Consider the following 17,357-nt stretch of genomic DNA (forward strand, 5'->3'; position numbering starts at 1 on the left):
ATTTTATGACATTATTTAATGTAGAAAAAAACATAAGAAAGAAAAAATTACTTATTTAATTCAAAAAAATCTGTAAAATAACTGTTTTCAAAATATATATTTTATTTCAGTGTAGTGTTTTTTAATTGACATTAAATATCTTCCATATATTTAATTCACTGAGCCTCTTTAATAATCAATGAGCTGCTTATATAAAGAGATTTTATTGATAATAAATGTTGTTTTCAGGGTAATTACGATGGGGCAAATATGTAAATAAATAAATGAATAAAATAAATGCATTTTCGGTATTTATTTTTAATGGGGAAAAAAAGTAAAATAATACAGTGCAGTACAACTATTATTTTCAGTATTTATGGCATTATTTAATGTAGAAAAAACAACTTATTTAATACAAAAAAATCTCTAAAATAACTGTTTTAAAAATATATTTTATTTGAGTGTAGTGTTTTTTTTATTGTTATTAATAATCTTCCATATATTTAATTCAAAATAATCATAAATGTGTTTTGTTCCTGTTGAGCCTCTTTAATAATCAATGAGCTGCTTATATAAAGAGATTTTATTGATAATAAATGTTGTTTTCAGGGTAATTGTGACGGTGAATGTGTCCCGGTGGAACCGTGCCGGTCCTCCCGGTGGCCCCTCCCCCTCCCCCCCGGTGGCCCCTCCCCCTCCCCCCGGTGGCCCCTCCCCCTCCCCCCGGTGGCCCCTCCCCCTCCTCCCGGAGCACAAAGACTAAAATGGGTCACTCTCCGCGAGGAGCCGCAGATGTTCGCTGAGCTCCCGGAGACAGAACCAGGCTCCGCGGCGACATGTCGCCCGGACTCCCGCTGCTTTTATCCGGATTTAACGGCCCCACTGCGGCGGCGGAGACCCGGTCCCCCAGAAACCTCTAAACCAGCAGCAACCGGATCAGCATCACCAACATGTTCTCTCGGGACGTTAGTCCGCCTGCTGACTGGGACTGAACCGGTCTGACTGGGACTGAACCGGTCTGACTGGGCTCCGGATCCTCCGGGACACACCGACCCTCCGGGCTCCGCGAGGCCGGCGGAGGGCTGCTGGTCCCGGGCAGAGACACAAAGGTAACCCGTGTCTCGCGGTCTCCAGGCTCCGTTACCAGGCAACGGTCGCCAGGAGAACCAGTCCGGCGACGCGGTGTTCGGCTGCCGCTTCGCCGGAGAACCGAACCGGCAGCCGAACAGGGACAAAAGGCTCCGAGCCGCGACACGTTTAAACACTTTTACCGGATTTTTACCGGTTTGACGGTTGACAACAAAGCGCGTTCACGGCGCCCTGTAGCCGCTAAGCTAACAGCTAAGCTAACAGTTCGCCTCTCCGGACTCCGTGTCCTGGTCGGAGCGACGTCGCTTCGCCGGGAGAACTTCTCGTTAAGCGTCAAACAGCGAACAGCGAAGTTCTGACGCTAATTCACCTTCTGGCTCTTTGTTTTGGATCCACGGCTTTATTTATTATTTCTTTCTTTCTTTGTTTATTATTTATTTATTATTTATTTCTTTGTTTATTATTTATTTATTATTTATTCAGGGGAAGATTTTCATAATTCTACATATTAAGTTATTACGAGATAATGTGTCATTAAATTGAAATATTTACGCATTATTTTCAGACATTATTTTGAGAGACTAACATATTATTATTATTATTATTATTATTATTATTATTATTATATATTTTGCAATATCAAGTCATTGTTTCATTACATTTTCTCTAATTTATTTGGTCATTATTTAGAGATATTACGTCATTATTTAGAGAATTTTTCCATAATTTTGCAATTTTTTTTATTTTTTTTGTGAAACTTTTTTGAAGTTTTGGGTTAGACATTATTTTGAGAGACTAACTTATTATTATTATTATTATTATATATTTTGCGAGACCAAGTCATGACTAAACGTCATTATTTAGTGAAAGTTTTTCATAATTCCACATATTATGTTATTACGAGATACTGTTTAATTATTTTGAGATATTTACGCGTTATTTTTTATTATTTACATTATATATTCTTGTGATAATATTTTGCCTCATTATTTGGAAATTTGTAGTCAAACTAAGTTATTACGAGATATTACGTCATTTTTTACAAATATTTACGCATTATTTTCAGACATTATTCTGAGAGACTAACTTATTATTATTATTATTATTATTATTATTATTATTATTATTATATATTTTGCAAGACCAAGTCATTGTAATTGTGTCATTTGAGTTATTTACGCATTATTTTGTAGTATTATTATTATTATATATTCTTGCGATATTATTTTGTGTCATTATTTTGTGATTGTTAGTCAAAATAAGTTATTACGAGATACTGTTTAATTATTTTGAGATATTTACGCGTTATTTTTTATTATTTATATTATATATTCTTGCGATAATATTTTGCCTCATTATTTGGAAATTTGTAGTCAAACTAAGTTATTACGAGATATTACGTCATTATTTTAAAATATTTACGCATTATTTTCCGACATTATTCTGAGAGACTCACTTATTATTATTATTATTATTATTATTGTTATATATTTTGCAAGACCAAGTCATTGTAATTGTGTCATTTGAGTTATTTACGCATTATTTTGTAGTATTATTATTATTATATATTGTTGCGATATTATTTTGCGTCATTATTTTGTCATTTTTAGTCAAAATAAGTTATTACGAGATATTACATCATTGTTTCGTGAAAATGTCTCAAAAAAGTCTTACTTATTATTTATTTTTAGGTTATTTCAAGATTCTGTCTCATTATATTGACATATTATTGACAAAACGTCATTATTTTGTGAAAGATTTTCATAATTCCACATATTATGTTATTACGAGATACTGTGTCATTATTTTGAGATATTTACGCGTTATTATTATTTATTATTATTATTATTATCATTATATATTTTTGCAATATCAAGTCATTGTTTCATTACATTTTTCTAATTTCTTTGGTCATTATTTAGAGATATTACATCATTATTTTGAGAATTTTTCCATAATTTTGCAATTTTTAAAAAAATTTTTGTGAAACTTTTTTGAAGTTTTGGGTGTTATTTTGACAGAATAACTCGTCAGTATGTATCTGTGATATTATTCTGTGAAAGTTTCAGTGATTTTATTTTAGGACTCGTGTTGAACCCTGAGGAACTCCAGAATATAACCGACACATGGTGAATAAAGAGATTGTGACACTAAAATCAACATTTAACACAAGAAACGGTCGCTTTTTAGAACTGATGATACGTTCAAGGACCGTCGGAAAGTTCAAACTCTGACGATAATGTCTGTTTTTACAGTTTCTCTCTACGATAAACTTTCTGGATTTATAAAGAAAACATAATTTTTCTGGCAGGTTTCTGGAGTTAAAGATGATTTAAGGTTCATCAATAAATTAATGTTTAAATAAAATAATTAAACTGTTGGTTTCTTTCATTATTATCACACTGACTTGACAAATAAAAGTGAAAATTATGATTAAAAATCTACTAAAATGATCTCAAGTAGCAAACAGAACTTTTCTCACGTTGAGTTGTTTTTATTTTACATAAATATTTTAATTTTTATATCAATGAATTGTCACTAGATTCTATGTAATGGTTCCAATTTATAAAAAACAAAAACAAACATTTTAACCCAAGTTTTGGTCACTTTTTATAACCGATGATGCGTTCAAGGACCGTGGGAAAGTTTAAACTCTGACGATATATTCTAATAATATTAATAATAATAATAATATTTGTATGTCTGACCTGCTTTTTATTTTACATAAATATTTTAATTTTTATATCAATGCATTGTCACTAGATTCTATGTAATGGTTCCAATTTATAAAAACCAAACATGTTTTTGATTATTGTGTCTCCGTCTCAAAGGTCTGAAGGTCTGGAGGAGTGGCGAGACTCCTGCTGGTGTCTAAAGTCTGACTGAGGTCTGGTTCTGGTCTGATCAGGATCAGATAGTGAGGCTGTAAACCAGATAAGGTCTCCGTGTCCCTGCAGGAGACATAAAGTCCTGCTGTCCTCCGGACGTTGGACCCAGAACTCTCTGAGCGTCTGATGGAGGACGCGTCTCTCCGTCGGCCCGGTGAGTCTCAGACACTTCTTTATTTATTATTATTATTATTATTATATTTATATTATTACTTGTGGTTTTATTCTGAGAGCTGAACGTCCTCAAAGACCTCCATCATCTGATCACAGTCTAAGAATAGAAAGCAGCTCAGACACTAATAGAGCTCTATTTATACTCCACTGCTTCTAATTTAGTCTCTTTGTGTCGTCTGAGACCATCAGAGACCATCAGAGACCATCTGAGACCATCAGAGACAGATCTGGGACAGATCTGGGACAGATCTGGGACAAAGTGTCTCTGAAGTCCAACTAAGAGTTAAAAGTCTTAAATAAAGCTGATGAAGTGGTTTATCAGCTGCTGTTGCGTCACCGCTCAGAAATAATCACTTTATGCTTCATTTAATCCATCATAGATCCATAAAAAACAGTTATTTTCTGCATCTTGAATAAATCTTGAGTGCGTGTTGTGAGAGGAGGCGCGTTTCTCCTCCAGGAGGTGAAACGTCGTCTCTCAGCTTCAATCAGAGCTTTTCAGTTTAAGTTCATGTTATATTTCTAATATTTTCTCCTCTTCTTCACTTCCTGTCAGACTCGTTGTGACAGGAAGTGAAGTCGTTGTCTCTGATCTCTTCTCATTTAGACTCTTCCTGCTGCTCTCTCTGTTAAAAACAACAACATCTAAAGTGTCTTCAGGACGTTTTATTTTGTAGCAACGTACAGCATTTCCTGTGTTTTAGTACATTTTATTTTGTAGTAACATGCAGCATTTCCTGTGTTTTAGTACAATTTATTTTGTAGTAACCTGCAGCATTTCTTGTGTTTTAGTACATTTTATTTTGTAGTAACCTGCAGCATTTCCTGTGTTTTAATACATTTTATTTTGGAGGTACATGCAGCGTTTCCTTTGTTTCAGTACATTTTATTTTTTAGCAACGTGCAGTGTTTCATGTGTTTTCAGGCTTTTATTGTGTAGTAACGTGCAGCATTTCCTGTGTTTTAATACATTTTATTTTGTAGTAACATGCAGCATTTCCTGTGTTTTCAGGACATTTTATTTTGTAGTAACGTGCAGCGTTTCCTGTGTTTTCAGGATGTTTTATTTTGTACTAACATGCAGGAGTTCCTGTGTTTTCAGGACATTTTATTGTGTAGTAATGTGCAGTGTTTCCTGTGTTTTCAAGCTTTTATTTTGTAGTAACATGCAGGAGTTCCTGTGTTTTCAGGACATTTTATTGTGTAGTAATGTGCAGTGTTTCCTGTGTTTTCAAGCTTTTATTTGTAGTAACATGCAGGAGTTCCTGTGTTTTCAGGACATTTTATTTTGTAGTAACGTGCAGCGTTTCCTGTGTTTTCAGGATGTTTTATTTTGTACTAACATGCAGGAGTTCCTGTGTTTTCAGGACATTTTATTGTGTAGTAATGTGCAGTGTTTCCTGTGTTTTCAAGCTTTTATTTTGTAGTAACATGCAGGATTTCCTGTGTTTTCAGGCTTTTTATTGTGTAGTAACGTGCAGTGTTTCCTGTGTTTTTAGTATGTTTTATTGTGTAGTAACGTGCAGTGTTTCCTGTGTTTTCAGGCTTTTATTTTGTAGTAACGTGCAGTGTTTCCTGTGTTTTTAGTATGTTTTATTGTGTAGTAACGTGCAGTGTTTCCTGTGTTTCAGGACGTTTTATTTTGTAGTGCAGCTCTCTCTCTGTGACCTTTTCGCCGCCATGACTCGTCCCTCGCCGCCGCCTCTCTCCGTGCTGCTGCTGCTGCTGCTGATGACATCACTTCCTGCGCTGGCGGTGGAGCCGGAGACGTGTTTCTCCCGGCAGCATCAGAACGCCATCGTCAACGTCCGGCAGGCGCTCAACAGGCCGACCACGGCGATGGACGCCAGGGCGGTTCGCTCGGAGCGAGACTGTGTCCTCGCCTGCTGCTCAGAGGAGGTCAAAGCAGGTCAGACACACACTTATTATTATTATTATTATTATCATTATTAGGGCCCGAGCAGGCAACGACCTGCGAGGTCCCTATTGTATTTCGAATGATTATTTATTATTATTTTTTTTTTTATTATTATTCTTCTTCCCAAATGATTGCATATTTCACTGCCTGAACATACCCCAAAACTCATGAAACTTTAAATATAAGTCACACATGGTGAAAAATTTTATAATCTATTGTCATCCTGAATTTCCACCACTAGGTGGCGCTATAATAAAGGAAAGTGCGTTTAGGCTAATAACTTCCACATACTTTATCGCACATTCAAAAAACTTATATCCACGCGTTCACTGGGTTGTACTGAATCTCGTGATATAGGCCACTCCCATTTTCGCCTGGAGTTTTTTTTCGCAAATTCGCGAAATGTCGCAAACCTACTTTTTCGAACTCCTCCTAGGCAATTTCATCGTTTTGCACCAAACTTTGCACACAGCATCTATGGACCCTCATGACAAAAAGTTATTAAAAGAATTTTGATTACCCAAAGAATACTCAAGTTATTTAATAACAACTTCCTGCAGGTGGCGCTATTTCCAACACAAAACACAAAGTGTTGCATATCTCCACATTGGTGTGTCTGAATGACATGAAACTCAGGTTCCTACTTCCCCATGAGCCCCTGAGGCTCGCTGCAAAATTTTGTGCGATAAACACTAGGTGGCGCTCTTTAAATTGAAGTATTTTATATCTCCACATCGGTTGGTCGGATTAACACCAAACTTGATATACTTATTGTCAATGCCCTCCTGAGGATAACCCTTGAAGATTTTATTGATCGGCCCCTAGGTGGCGCTCTGGCGGCAGTTTAATTTAATAAGTGCCACTGTGCCCAGACCATAAGACTTAAGGCAATGAAATTCATAGGGGTGGTATAGACTGGCCCCTGTAACGCACAAACCCTGACGGCAGCATGCCCCGACACGCGTGTACTGCGAGGGCCCGTTCAGTACTGCGCGCAGTCCTAGTTATTATTATTATTATTATTATTATTATTATTATTATAGAGAGAAACTGTAGAAACAGACATCATCGTCAGAGTTTAAACTTTCCCACGGTCCTTGAACGCATCATCGGTTATAAAAAGTGACCAAAACTTGTGTTAAAATGTTTGTTTTTTAAATTGGAACCATTACATAGAATCTAGTGAAAATGCATTTTATATAAAAATTAAAATATTTATGTAAAATAAAAACAACTCAACGTGAGAAAAGAAGTTCAGTTTGCTACTTGAGATCATTTTAGTAGATTTTTAATCATAATTTTCACTTTTAGTTGTCAAGTCAGTGTGATAATAATGAAATAAACCAACAGTTTTATTATTTTATTTAAACTTTCATTTATTGATGAACCTTAAATCATCTTTAACTCCAGAAACCTGCCAGAAAAATTATGTTTTCTTTATAAATCCACAAACCCAGAAAGTTTATCGTAGAAGGAAACTGTAAAAACAGACATTATCGTCAGAGTTTGAACTTTCTGACGTTAAAGTGTCCGTTACTTGTGTTAAATGTTGATATTAGTGTCACAATCTCTTTATTCTACATGTGTCAGTTATATTCTGGAGTTCCTCAGGGTTCAATTCTGGGACCATTTTTAAATTCTGAACTCTGAACTTCTGAATGTTTCCCTGGAAAAAATCGCCAAAAATCCTCCGTTTATCGTATAAATATATAATATATAAATAATAAATATGAATTAATAAGTAAAATAAGACAATTAATTTAAACCAAATGAAATAAAATGAATAATACAAAAAAGGAAACCAATAAAATAAAACAAAATAAATTAAGAACAAATAAATTAAAACACATTTTTAGATAAATAATAAAATAAATTGAACAAAACAAAAATTAAAAGTGAATTAAAAACCAAAAACTAAAATAAAACCATAAAAAAGTTAAATAAAACAAATGATAAAAAAAATAATTAAAATGAAATAAAATAAATTGAACAAAACAAAAATGAAAAGTGAATTAAAAACCAAAAACTAAAATAAAACCATAAAAAAGTTAAATAAAACAAATGATAAAAAAAATAATTAAAATGAAATAAAATAAATTGAACAAAACAAAAATTAAAAGTGAATTAAAAACCAAAAACTAAAATAAAACCATAAAAAAGTTAAATAAAACAAATGATAAAAAAAATAATTAAAATGAAATAAAATAAATTGAACAAAACAAAAATGAAAAGTGAATTAAAAAAACTAAAATAAAACCAAATTTAAAAAAAAGTAAAAATTGTTGGTTGTGATTATTCTTGTGTTCATTTTTTGTTTGTTATGTTTGTGTTGATGCCTGTTGTCTTTGTTGTTGTATGTCTGTAAATTGTTGAGTGTTTTGTTTTGTAATGTACTTTAGGACCCCCTCGAAAACGAGAGGATTCCTCTCAAGGGGTTTATCCTACTCAATAAAATTTCTGATGATGAAAAATATGAAATTAAACAAATCAAACAAACCACATATAAAACAAAATAATACATATGAATAAATAAGTAGAATGAGACAAAAAACAAATAAAATAAATAAAATATATTATACAAAAAATAAACCAATAAAACAAAATAAATTAAATACAAATAAATTAAAAGCACATTTTTAGATAAATAATAAAATAAATTGAACAAAACAAAAATTAAAAGTGAATTAAAAACCAAAAACTAAAATAAAACCATAAAAAAGTTAAATAAAACAAATGATAAAAAAAATAATTAAAATGAAATAAAATAAATTGAACAAAACAAAAATGAAAAGTGAATTAAAAAAAATAAAATAAAACCAAATTTAAAAAAAAGTAAAAATATGAAATTAAACAAATCAAACAAACCACATATAAAACAAAATAATACATGTGAAAAAATAAGTATAATGAGACAAAAAACAAATAAAATATATTATACAAAAAAGAAACCAATAAAACCAAATAAATTAAATACAAATAAATTTGGAAGAAAAAAAAAACACAAAAGAAAAACACATTTTTAGATAAATAATAAAATAAATTGAACAAAACAAAAATTAAAAGTGAATTAAAAACTAAAATAAAACCATAAAAAGTTAAATAAAACAAATAATTAAAAAAAAAAAAAAATGAAATAAAAAAAATTGAACAAAACAAAAAATGAAAAGAGAATAAAAAAAAGAAAAGAAAAGAGAGAATATAAAATGAAATGAAACAAGTGGTTGTTTGTCCTGAAGGCGCTCGCTGCAACATGGCCGTGTTCAACGGCAACAAACACGGCGGAGAGGACAACTGCTTCCTGTTCCACTGCCAGACGGAGCAGGACTGTCCTCTGATGAAGGCCCAGGACGGCATCAACACCTACGACATCTACAAAGGTACTTACACAGAGCCCAGGGGAGAGGACAGGACAGGCTGCTTACACAGAGCCCAGGGGAGAGGACAGGACAGGCTGCTTACACAGAGCCCAGGGGAGAGGACAGGACAGGCTGCTTACACAGAGCAGAGAGGAGAGGACAGGAGAGGCTGTTTACACAGAGCCCAGGGGAGAGGACAGGACAGGACAGGCTGTTTACACAGAGCTGAGGGGAGAGGACAGGACAGGCTGCTTACACAGAGCCCAGGGGAGAGGACAGGACAGGAGAGGCTGTTTACACAGAGCTGAGAGGAGAGGACAGGAGAGGCTGTTTACGCAGAGCAGAGAGGAGAGGACAGGAGAGGCTGTTTACACAGAGCCCAGGGGAGAGGACAGTAACTTTTTTGTACGTCTTTTTTTTTGTCATTTTACATCTTTTTTTGTATCTTTTTGGTAATTTTACATTTGGAACAACATTCATGACACTTTCCATTCATAATTTATTTCAAATAACTCAAAACATCTTTTCTTGTTTTATTTTTTTTTGTCTTTTTTTGTAATTTTTTGTCATTTTGTGTGTTATTTTTTTTTTGCTCATTTTTTAAAATCTTTTTGGTAATTTTACATTTGGAACAACATTCATGACACTTTCCATTCATAATTTATTCCTAATAACTCAGTTTCTGTCATTCTAACTGTGTTATTCTGCACAGAGACAGTTTGAGTTGTTCTGCTTGAGCTGCAGGATTCAGCAGGTGGACGACCTTGTAGAGAAAATAAACCTGAACAAACATTCATGCTTTATTGTTTTATGATCATTATCAGTGGCTTCAGAAAACTTTTATTGAAGGAAACAAATTCTGGGACAATTAATCATCCAGCTGAATGAGTCCTGGGGACCGTAAACACTGAGACAACATCATCACACATGAAGAACACAAGAACACTCAGACCCCATTTATGCAGCTCACAGACTGTTTAGGGTCCCCAGGATGCACAAAGACCCACACACAAGAGGACCCAACAACACATTTACTGCAGGAGAAACTCTGTTATTAGCATAAAGTGGGCATGTCAGTAAAGAGGAGACTCGTGGGTTGAGTCATCAATACCAGTCCATAGTGTTCAAGTTCGAGTTGCCAAGAAGAGTCCAAGTCAAATCCTTATTGTGGCTCCTTCAAAGACCTGATATACAAACATTAAACGTCAGCAGTTTATTTAGTTCTTCCAACATCCACAAACTGAAAAGACCAAAGTTATCTTTCAGAATGTGCTTGTTCCTTTTCTCCTCATGCTTTGTTGAGGAAGTCATTTTTTAAATGAGTCATCCGAGTCCAGGACTCGAGTCCTCCGTCCCTGGTTTGCACAAGTTGTAGTTTGGAAGTTGAGCTGCTTCGTTGGTTACAAAAACAAACAAATCATTTGTTTTTCTCTTCTTTCCTGCTCAGGTTTGATTCATCCAACCACAGTGAGACCTCCAACCACCACCACCACCACCACCACCACAGAACCAACCACCACCACCACCACCACCACCACACCGGCCCCAACGACACCAACAACCACCAAACCCACCACCACACAGAGTACCACCACCACCACCACCACCATTCCAACCACCACCACACAGCCTCCTGCCACCACAGCACCACCTCCACCCATCATCATCATTGCAACCATGCTTCCAGTAACAGAAGCACCCACCACCACCACCACCACCCCCCCAACCCCAACCCCAACCACATCCACCACAACAACCACAACCACAGCTCCCACCACCACCACCACCACTACAGCCGTGAAAAAGCCAAACAAAGCCATTAAAAAGCAAAATAAAGCAGCTAAGAAAGTGAAGCCCCATCCTGTCGCCACCACCACCTTGGCCCCGCCCAGGCCACCAACCGACGCATCACTTCCTGTTGAAGTGGAAGTAAAAGAGGTCATACAAGGAACTCCTGCACTAAGAACTACTGCCAAACCACGGCCCAGACCCCCAACCACAACCACAACTACAACCACAACTACAACTACAACTCCCACCACCACCACCACCACCACTCCTCCAACCACCACCACCACCACTACTACTACTACTCCCCCTACTACAACTACAACTACCACAACCCCTACTACTACTACAACTACTACTACTACGACTACTACTAAACCTCCTACAACCACGTCAACGACCACCACCACCGAGTCATCCACCGCCAGGACGACTCCAGCAGCGAGTCTGGTCATCGTCCCCAAAGACGCCGCCCAGTCCGACCACGCCCTCCAGAACTCCAGCGTTGGCCGGGGGAAGGCTGCGGGGGCGGTGGCGGCGGCGGGGGGGGCCCGGGGGGCGGTGAAGAGCGGCGTGGTGGCGTTCATGGTGCTGGGGCTCGCCGTGCTGACGCTGGCTCTGGCGGTCGGCGGACGCAAGGCGATGGAGTCCTTCGACCGGCGCCATTACACGAGACTGGAGCTCAACGACCTGCACTACGAGGTCTGAGGACTCGCCAAGCGGGGTTTGTTGGCGGACGCTCAGAAGGACAAAAATCAAGACTTTTAATGAGTTCTACCAGATTGTTCAGCTGATATTTTAATTTAAAAACAGCACAAAGTTTCACTATCGTAGAATGTCTGCTTCACTGAAGAGCCTGTGGAGAATACTCGATCCTGATTGGCCAGAAGGTGTGCATTATTTTATATTAACCACACAGCTCCGGCATCGTGTCTTTAGTTTATTTACATTTTTGTTTGCACTGAAATACGAGTAAACAAGACTTTAAACTTTGGCTAGTGGCCGTGACAGAGGACAGATAATGCTCTCAGACGGTGCGATTATGAAAAATAACGCACCATGTGAAGACAAACCCGCTTTAAAATCTGCACTTTTTTTTTTATAACCACACAGCTTCTGCATTGTGTTCTTACGTTGATTGTTCTAAAATATGAGTAAATAAGAGTTAAATTTTTGGAAAGAGGTCCTGGTATAAGACAGATAATGCACTCAGATGGTGCGATTATGAAAAATAACGCACTGTGTGAAGACAAACCCACTTTAAAATCTGCTTATTTCTTTATTTTGAATTAACCAAACAGGTCTGGCATTGAGTTTATTTCCATTTATTGTGTTTAATGTCCTGAAATATGGCTTTGGCTAGTGGCCGTGACAGAGGACAGATAATGCACTCAGACGGTGCAGTTATGAAAAATAACGCACCAAGACAAACCTTCTTAAAAATCTGCACTTTTTTTTTTTTTTTAATTACCACGCAGCTTCTGCATTGTGTTCTTACTTTGATTGTCCTGAAATATGAGTAAATAAGAGTTAAACTTTTGGAAAAAGGCCGTGGTATAAGACGGATAATGCACTCAGACGGTGCGATTATGAAAAATAACGCACCATGTGAAGACAAACCCACTTTAAAATCTGCTTATTTCTTTATTTTGAATTAACCAAACAGGTCTGACATTGAGTTTATTTCCATTTATTGTGTTTAATGTCCTGAAATATGAGTAAACAAGAATTTAATCTTTGGCTAGTGGCCGTGACAGAGGACAGATAATGCACTCAGACGGTGCAGTTATGAAAAATAACGCACCAAGACAAACACGCTTAAAAATCTGCACTTTTTTTTTTTTTTTTTTTTAATTACCACGCAGCTTCTGCATTGTGTTCTTACTTTGATTGTCCTGAAATATGAGTAAATAAGAGTTAAACTTTTTGGAAAGAGGCCGTGGTATAAGACGGATAATGCACTCAGACGGTGCGATTATGAAAAATAACGCACTGTGTGAAGACAAACCCACTTTAAAATCTGCTTATTTCTTTATTTTGAATTAACCAAACAGCTTTGGCATCGTGTCCTCAGTTTGATTGTCCTGAAATATGAGTAAATAAGAGTTAAACTTTTGGAAAGAGGCCGTGGTATAAGACGGATAATGCACTCAGACGGTGCGATTATGAAAAATAACGCACCGTGTGAAGACAAACCTCTGGCAGATCTCATCTCTAAATTGCCCGTAGGTGTCTATGAGAGTGTGAATGGTTGTCTGTGATGGTCTGGAGACCTGTCCAGGTGTACCCGCCTCTGGGCCAATGCCGCCACCCGAGGAGGGTAATGAATGAATGAATCTCTGTCGTAGAGTTCTCATTTTATTGAGTTTGCTTGAAAAAGCACACTGTATGTTATTCATCAGGCTTATTCTTATTCTTCTGTTTCTTCCATGGTATCAAATGGACCGGCTCGCCCACGACAAGTGTGCTGTGACTTTTCTAAGGGTTTCACCAAACGGTTTTCAAATATTTCGGCAAAAACACGTCAAAAAAATCCCCCATGTTACCCTATGGAGAGGCTAGAGAGGATGACATCATCGCTAGAGTGCAGAGGCAGAGAAAAATGTGTCGAACTGCACTCGAGGCCTCAGATACCACTCTACAGGAATAATTTATAGATATAAAGGTAGTAAAATGTGTCTTCTCCCTCACATTGGTGTGGTAAAGCTGTCAGAGTTCTAGTTTGGGCATAAATAGTTCAAATTGTAATCTAATGTATGCGTAGAGTCACGGGCCAGAGTCAAGCACACTCAACATTACTTTAGAAATGTTCTAGTTTACATTTATTGTTTTAAATGTCCTGAAATATGAGTAAACAAGACTTTAATCTTTGGTTAAGTGGTCGTGGTATAAGACAGATAACACACTCAGACTGGTGCGGTTATGAGAAATATATGTGAAAATCTGTATCTTGCATTATTTTTGAATTAACCACACAGCTCCTGCATAGTTCACTCAGTTTATTTACATTTCTGTACTTGTGTTTATTGCCCTGAAATAATAGAAATAATAATAATCTTTGCCAAGTGGTTGTGGTATAAGACAGATAATGCACTCTGATCTGTGCGGTTATGAAAAATAACGCACGGTTTGAAGATAAACGTATAGAATCTGCATCCTGCAGGATTTTTGAATAGGAGTTGGTTTATAAACACTGAATGATCTGAAAAATCACTTTTTTTGTGTGTGTTTTGGATATTTTTCATGTTCACTGATATGTAATTTTAGGTTGAATTATGAGAACACGCTCCTTGATAATCATCTCGACTTTTCTCAACATTTTGTCTCAGAATTATCAAGTTTTATCATATTTACTTAGTCAAATCTGACTTTTTTTTTCAATTCTACCATGAAAACTTAAATCTTCAGCTCAGTTTCTGGTTCCAACATGAAAAGTTTTACATTTTTAAAATTATATTGTGACACATTTTCTCATTTTTATCTCATTACACACAAAAGGAATACATCTCGTTAAAACAAAAACATTCTCTACATGTTAAAATGTGATGAAAAAGATGTTTTAATGAGATTATTTCGATTTTTTTATGTCATTTCGAGCCACTTTATGTGATATAATTGGTATAAATTACGTTATATTCGTAAATAATTCTTGAGAAATCATCATAATAACATAATAATATCTTCATGTTCTGACAGAAACGGAGCTTTTTGAGCTTTTTTTCTGCTTCTGGTGGTTCTGACTGATTGTTTTTCGGGGCCGGAGGAGACTTTTTTCCCTCCTGGTGTTTATTTCGACAACAAACAGCAATATTTGTATCCCCTGAATCTCAGGAAGCCTCTGGAGAGAAACTCTGGACGCTACGAGCGGACACACATTTGTACATTGGGCCTTGTTGGTTTTTCGAGGCCTTTAACTTCTTTTTCTTCTTCTTATCTTCTTCTTCTACTTCTTGGCCATGGGGTTGATTATTAACCCTTTGTGTAAACCACCTGCATGTCTTTTTATGCCACATGCTTCAGCCATAGAGCCTGTGACGCTGACTCACTCTCACTGTGTCGTTTTCTATTTCTTTCTTTCTTTCTTTCTTTCTTTCTTTCTTTCTCTGGAAGCTTCAGACGATGGATGCAACTCTCGATGCACTACTCTATCCTGTCTTTTATAAATATGATATGCTTCTTTTTGAATATTAGATTGTTTTTCATAAGTAAGAGTACACTGGCCGCGCACTATTTTCCTATAATAATAATAATAATAATGATAATGATGATGCTAATAATGCTAATAATAAGGTGTGTTTCTACACTGTCCATAATGAGTTCATCACCTGGTGGTCGTCTCGTCCCGTTCTGTTCTGTGAAGTGATGCTTTTGCATAAGTTTGGAAATTTGATGTTTTGTTCTTGTAAGGATTAAAAAAAATGTGATTTTTGAAGGAGTGGTGGTTGTTTCAGTGATTGATGGAGGGAGAGAGGAGGAAACGACACTAGAGGGCGCCAAGTCATGATTTCTCTGTTTAGAGACACTAAAGGACACTTTATTATGATCTGTTTATTTATTACGGGCATCCTAGAGAGTATATCATCCAGTTTTCTCCATTTATGGACTCTAGAGAGCATTTTATCACATTTTCTCCATTTATGAACATCCCAAAGGAACATTATTATGTTTATTTTATTTATTATGGACATAATTGAGGGTCCTTCATCATATTTTCTCCATTTATTGACACCCCAAATGTCACTTCATCACATTTGATCCATTTATAGACACCCTTGAGGGCACTAAATTACATTTTTCTTTAATTATGGACACCCTAGAGAGTACTTAATCAGGTTTTTTTCTATTTATGAACACCCTAAAGGGCGCTTGATCATCTTTTCTCTGTTTATAGACACCTTAAAGGACACTTTATTACATTTAAAAAAAAATGATGGACACCCTCGAGTGTTTTCACCATTTATTGACACACCAGAGGGTACTTTTCACAATTTACGAGCACTTTAGAGGGACTTTCATCATGTTTTCTCCATTTATGGACACCCTGAATGGTACAGCATCACATTTTATCCAGTTATAGACGCCCTTGAGGGCACATTATTAGGTTTCTTTTGTTTGTTATGGACATGCTTGAAGGTACTCCATTACGTTTTCTCCATTTATTGACACACTAGAGGGTCCTTCATTGTGTTTTCTCCATTTATGGACCCTTTATTATGTTTGTTTCTTGTAATGAGCATCCTAAAGGGTACTACAGACCATTTTCTCCTTTTATGGACTCTATAGGGCATTTCATCACATTTTCTCCATTTATAGACTCCCTAAAGGGATTTAAATTATGGACACCCTCGAGACATTCGGGACATTCCATGATGTTTTCTCCATTTATAGACACACTAGAGGGTCCTTCATCATGTTTTCTCTGTTTATAGACACTAAAGAGTACTTAATAACCTTTTCTCCATTAATAAACACTCTAAAGGACACTTTATTACTTTTTATTTATTATGGACACACTCAAGGGTTGTTTTAACAACACAAATAGTGTGCTATGTCATGTTTTCTCCATTTATGGACATACTAAAGGAACATTATTAGGTTTCTTTTATTGATTATGGACATACTCGAGGGTCCTTCATCATATTTTCTCCATTTATTGACATCCTAAAGGACACTTTTTTAATGTTTTTTTTGTATTTATTATGGACATCCTTAAGGTCACTGCATGATGTTTTCTCCATTTATAGACTCCCTAAAGGGCATTTTATCACATTTTCTCCATTTATAGACTCCCTAAATGGCAATTTATTCCATTTAAAAAAAAAATTATGGACACCCTCGAGACATTCGGGACATTCCATGACGTTTTCTCCATTTATTGACACACTAGAGGGTCCTTCATCATGTTTTCTCTGTTTATAGACACTAAAGAGTACTTAATAACCTTTTGTCCATTAATAAACACTCTAAAGGACACTTTATTGCTTTTTTATTTATTATGGACACCCTCAAGGGTTGATTGAACACCCTATAGCGTGCTCAGTCATGTTTTCTCTATTTTGGACACTAGAGGGCACTTTATCAAGTTTGTTTTATTCATCTTTTATCATGTTTTCTCCATTTATGGACATCCTAAAGGACACTTTATTCATTTTTATTTTATTTATT

At 36.0% G+C, this 17,357-nt stretch overlaps 1 protein-coding gene across 1 annotated transcript; it reads left to right on the forward strand.

The window, feature by feature from the left end:
• The first annotated feature begins 731 nt into the window (after nucleotides 1-731).
• On the forward strand, nucleotides 732-15,624 carry mansc1 (MANSC domain containing 1). The gene is made up of 5 exons (XM_059325976.1): nucleotides 732-1,088; nucleotides 3,900-4,110; nucleotides 5,762-6,039; nucleotides 9,285-9,425; nucleotides 10,852-15,624. Exons 3-5 carry the CDS (start codon nucleotides 5,811-5,813, stop codon nucleotides 11,898-11,900), a joined length of 1,419 nt encoding a protein of 472 aa, XP_059181959.1. The 5' UTR covers nucleotides 732-1,088; nucleotides 3,900-4,110; nucleotides 5,762-5,810; the 3' UTR covers nucleotides 11,901-15,624.
• The last annotated feature ends 1,733 nt before the right edge of the window (nucleotides 15,625-17,357 follow it).

Source organism: Centropristis striata, chromosome 22 (genome assembly GCF_030273125.1).
Source record: "Centropristis striata isolate RG_2023a ecotype Rhode Island chromosome 22, C.striata_1.0, whole genome shotgun sequence".
Lineage (NCBI taxonomy): Eukaryota > Metazoa > Chordata > Actinopteri > Perciformes > Serranidae > Centropristis > Centropristis striata.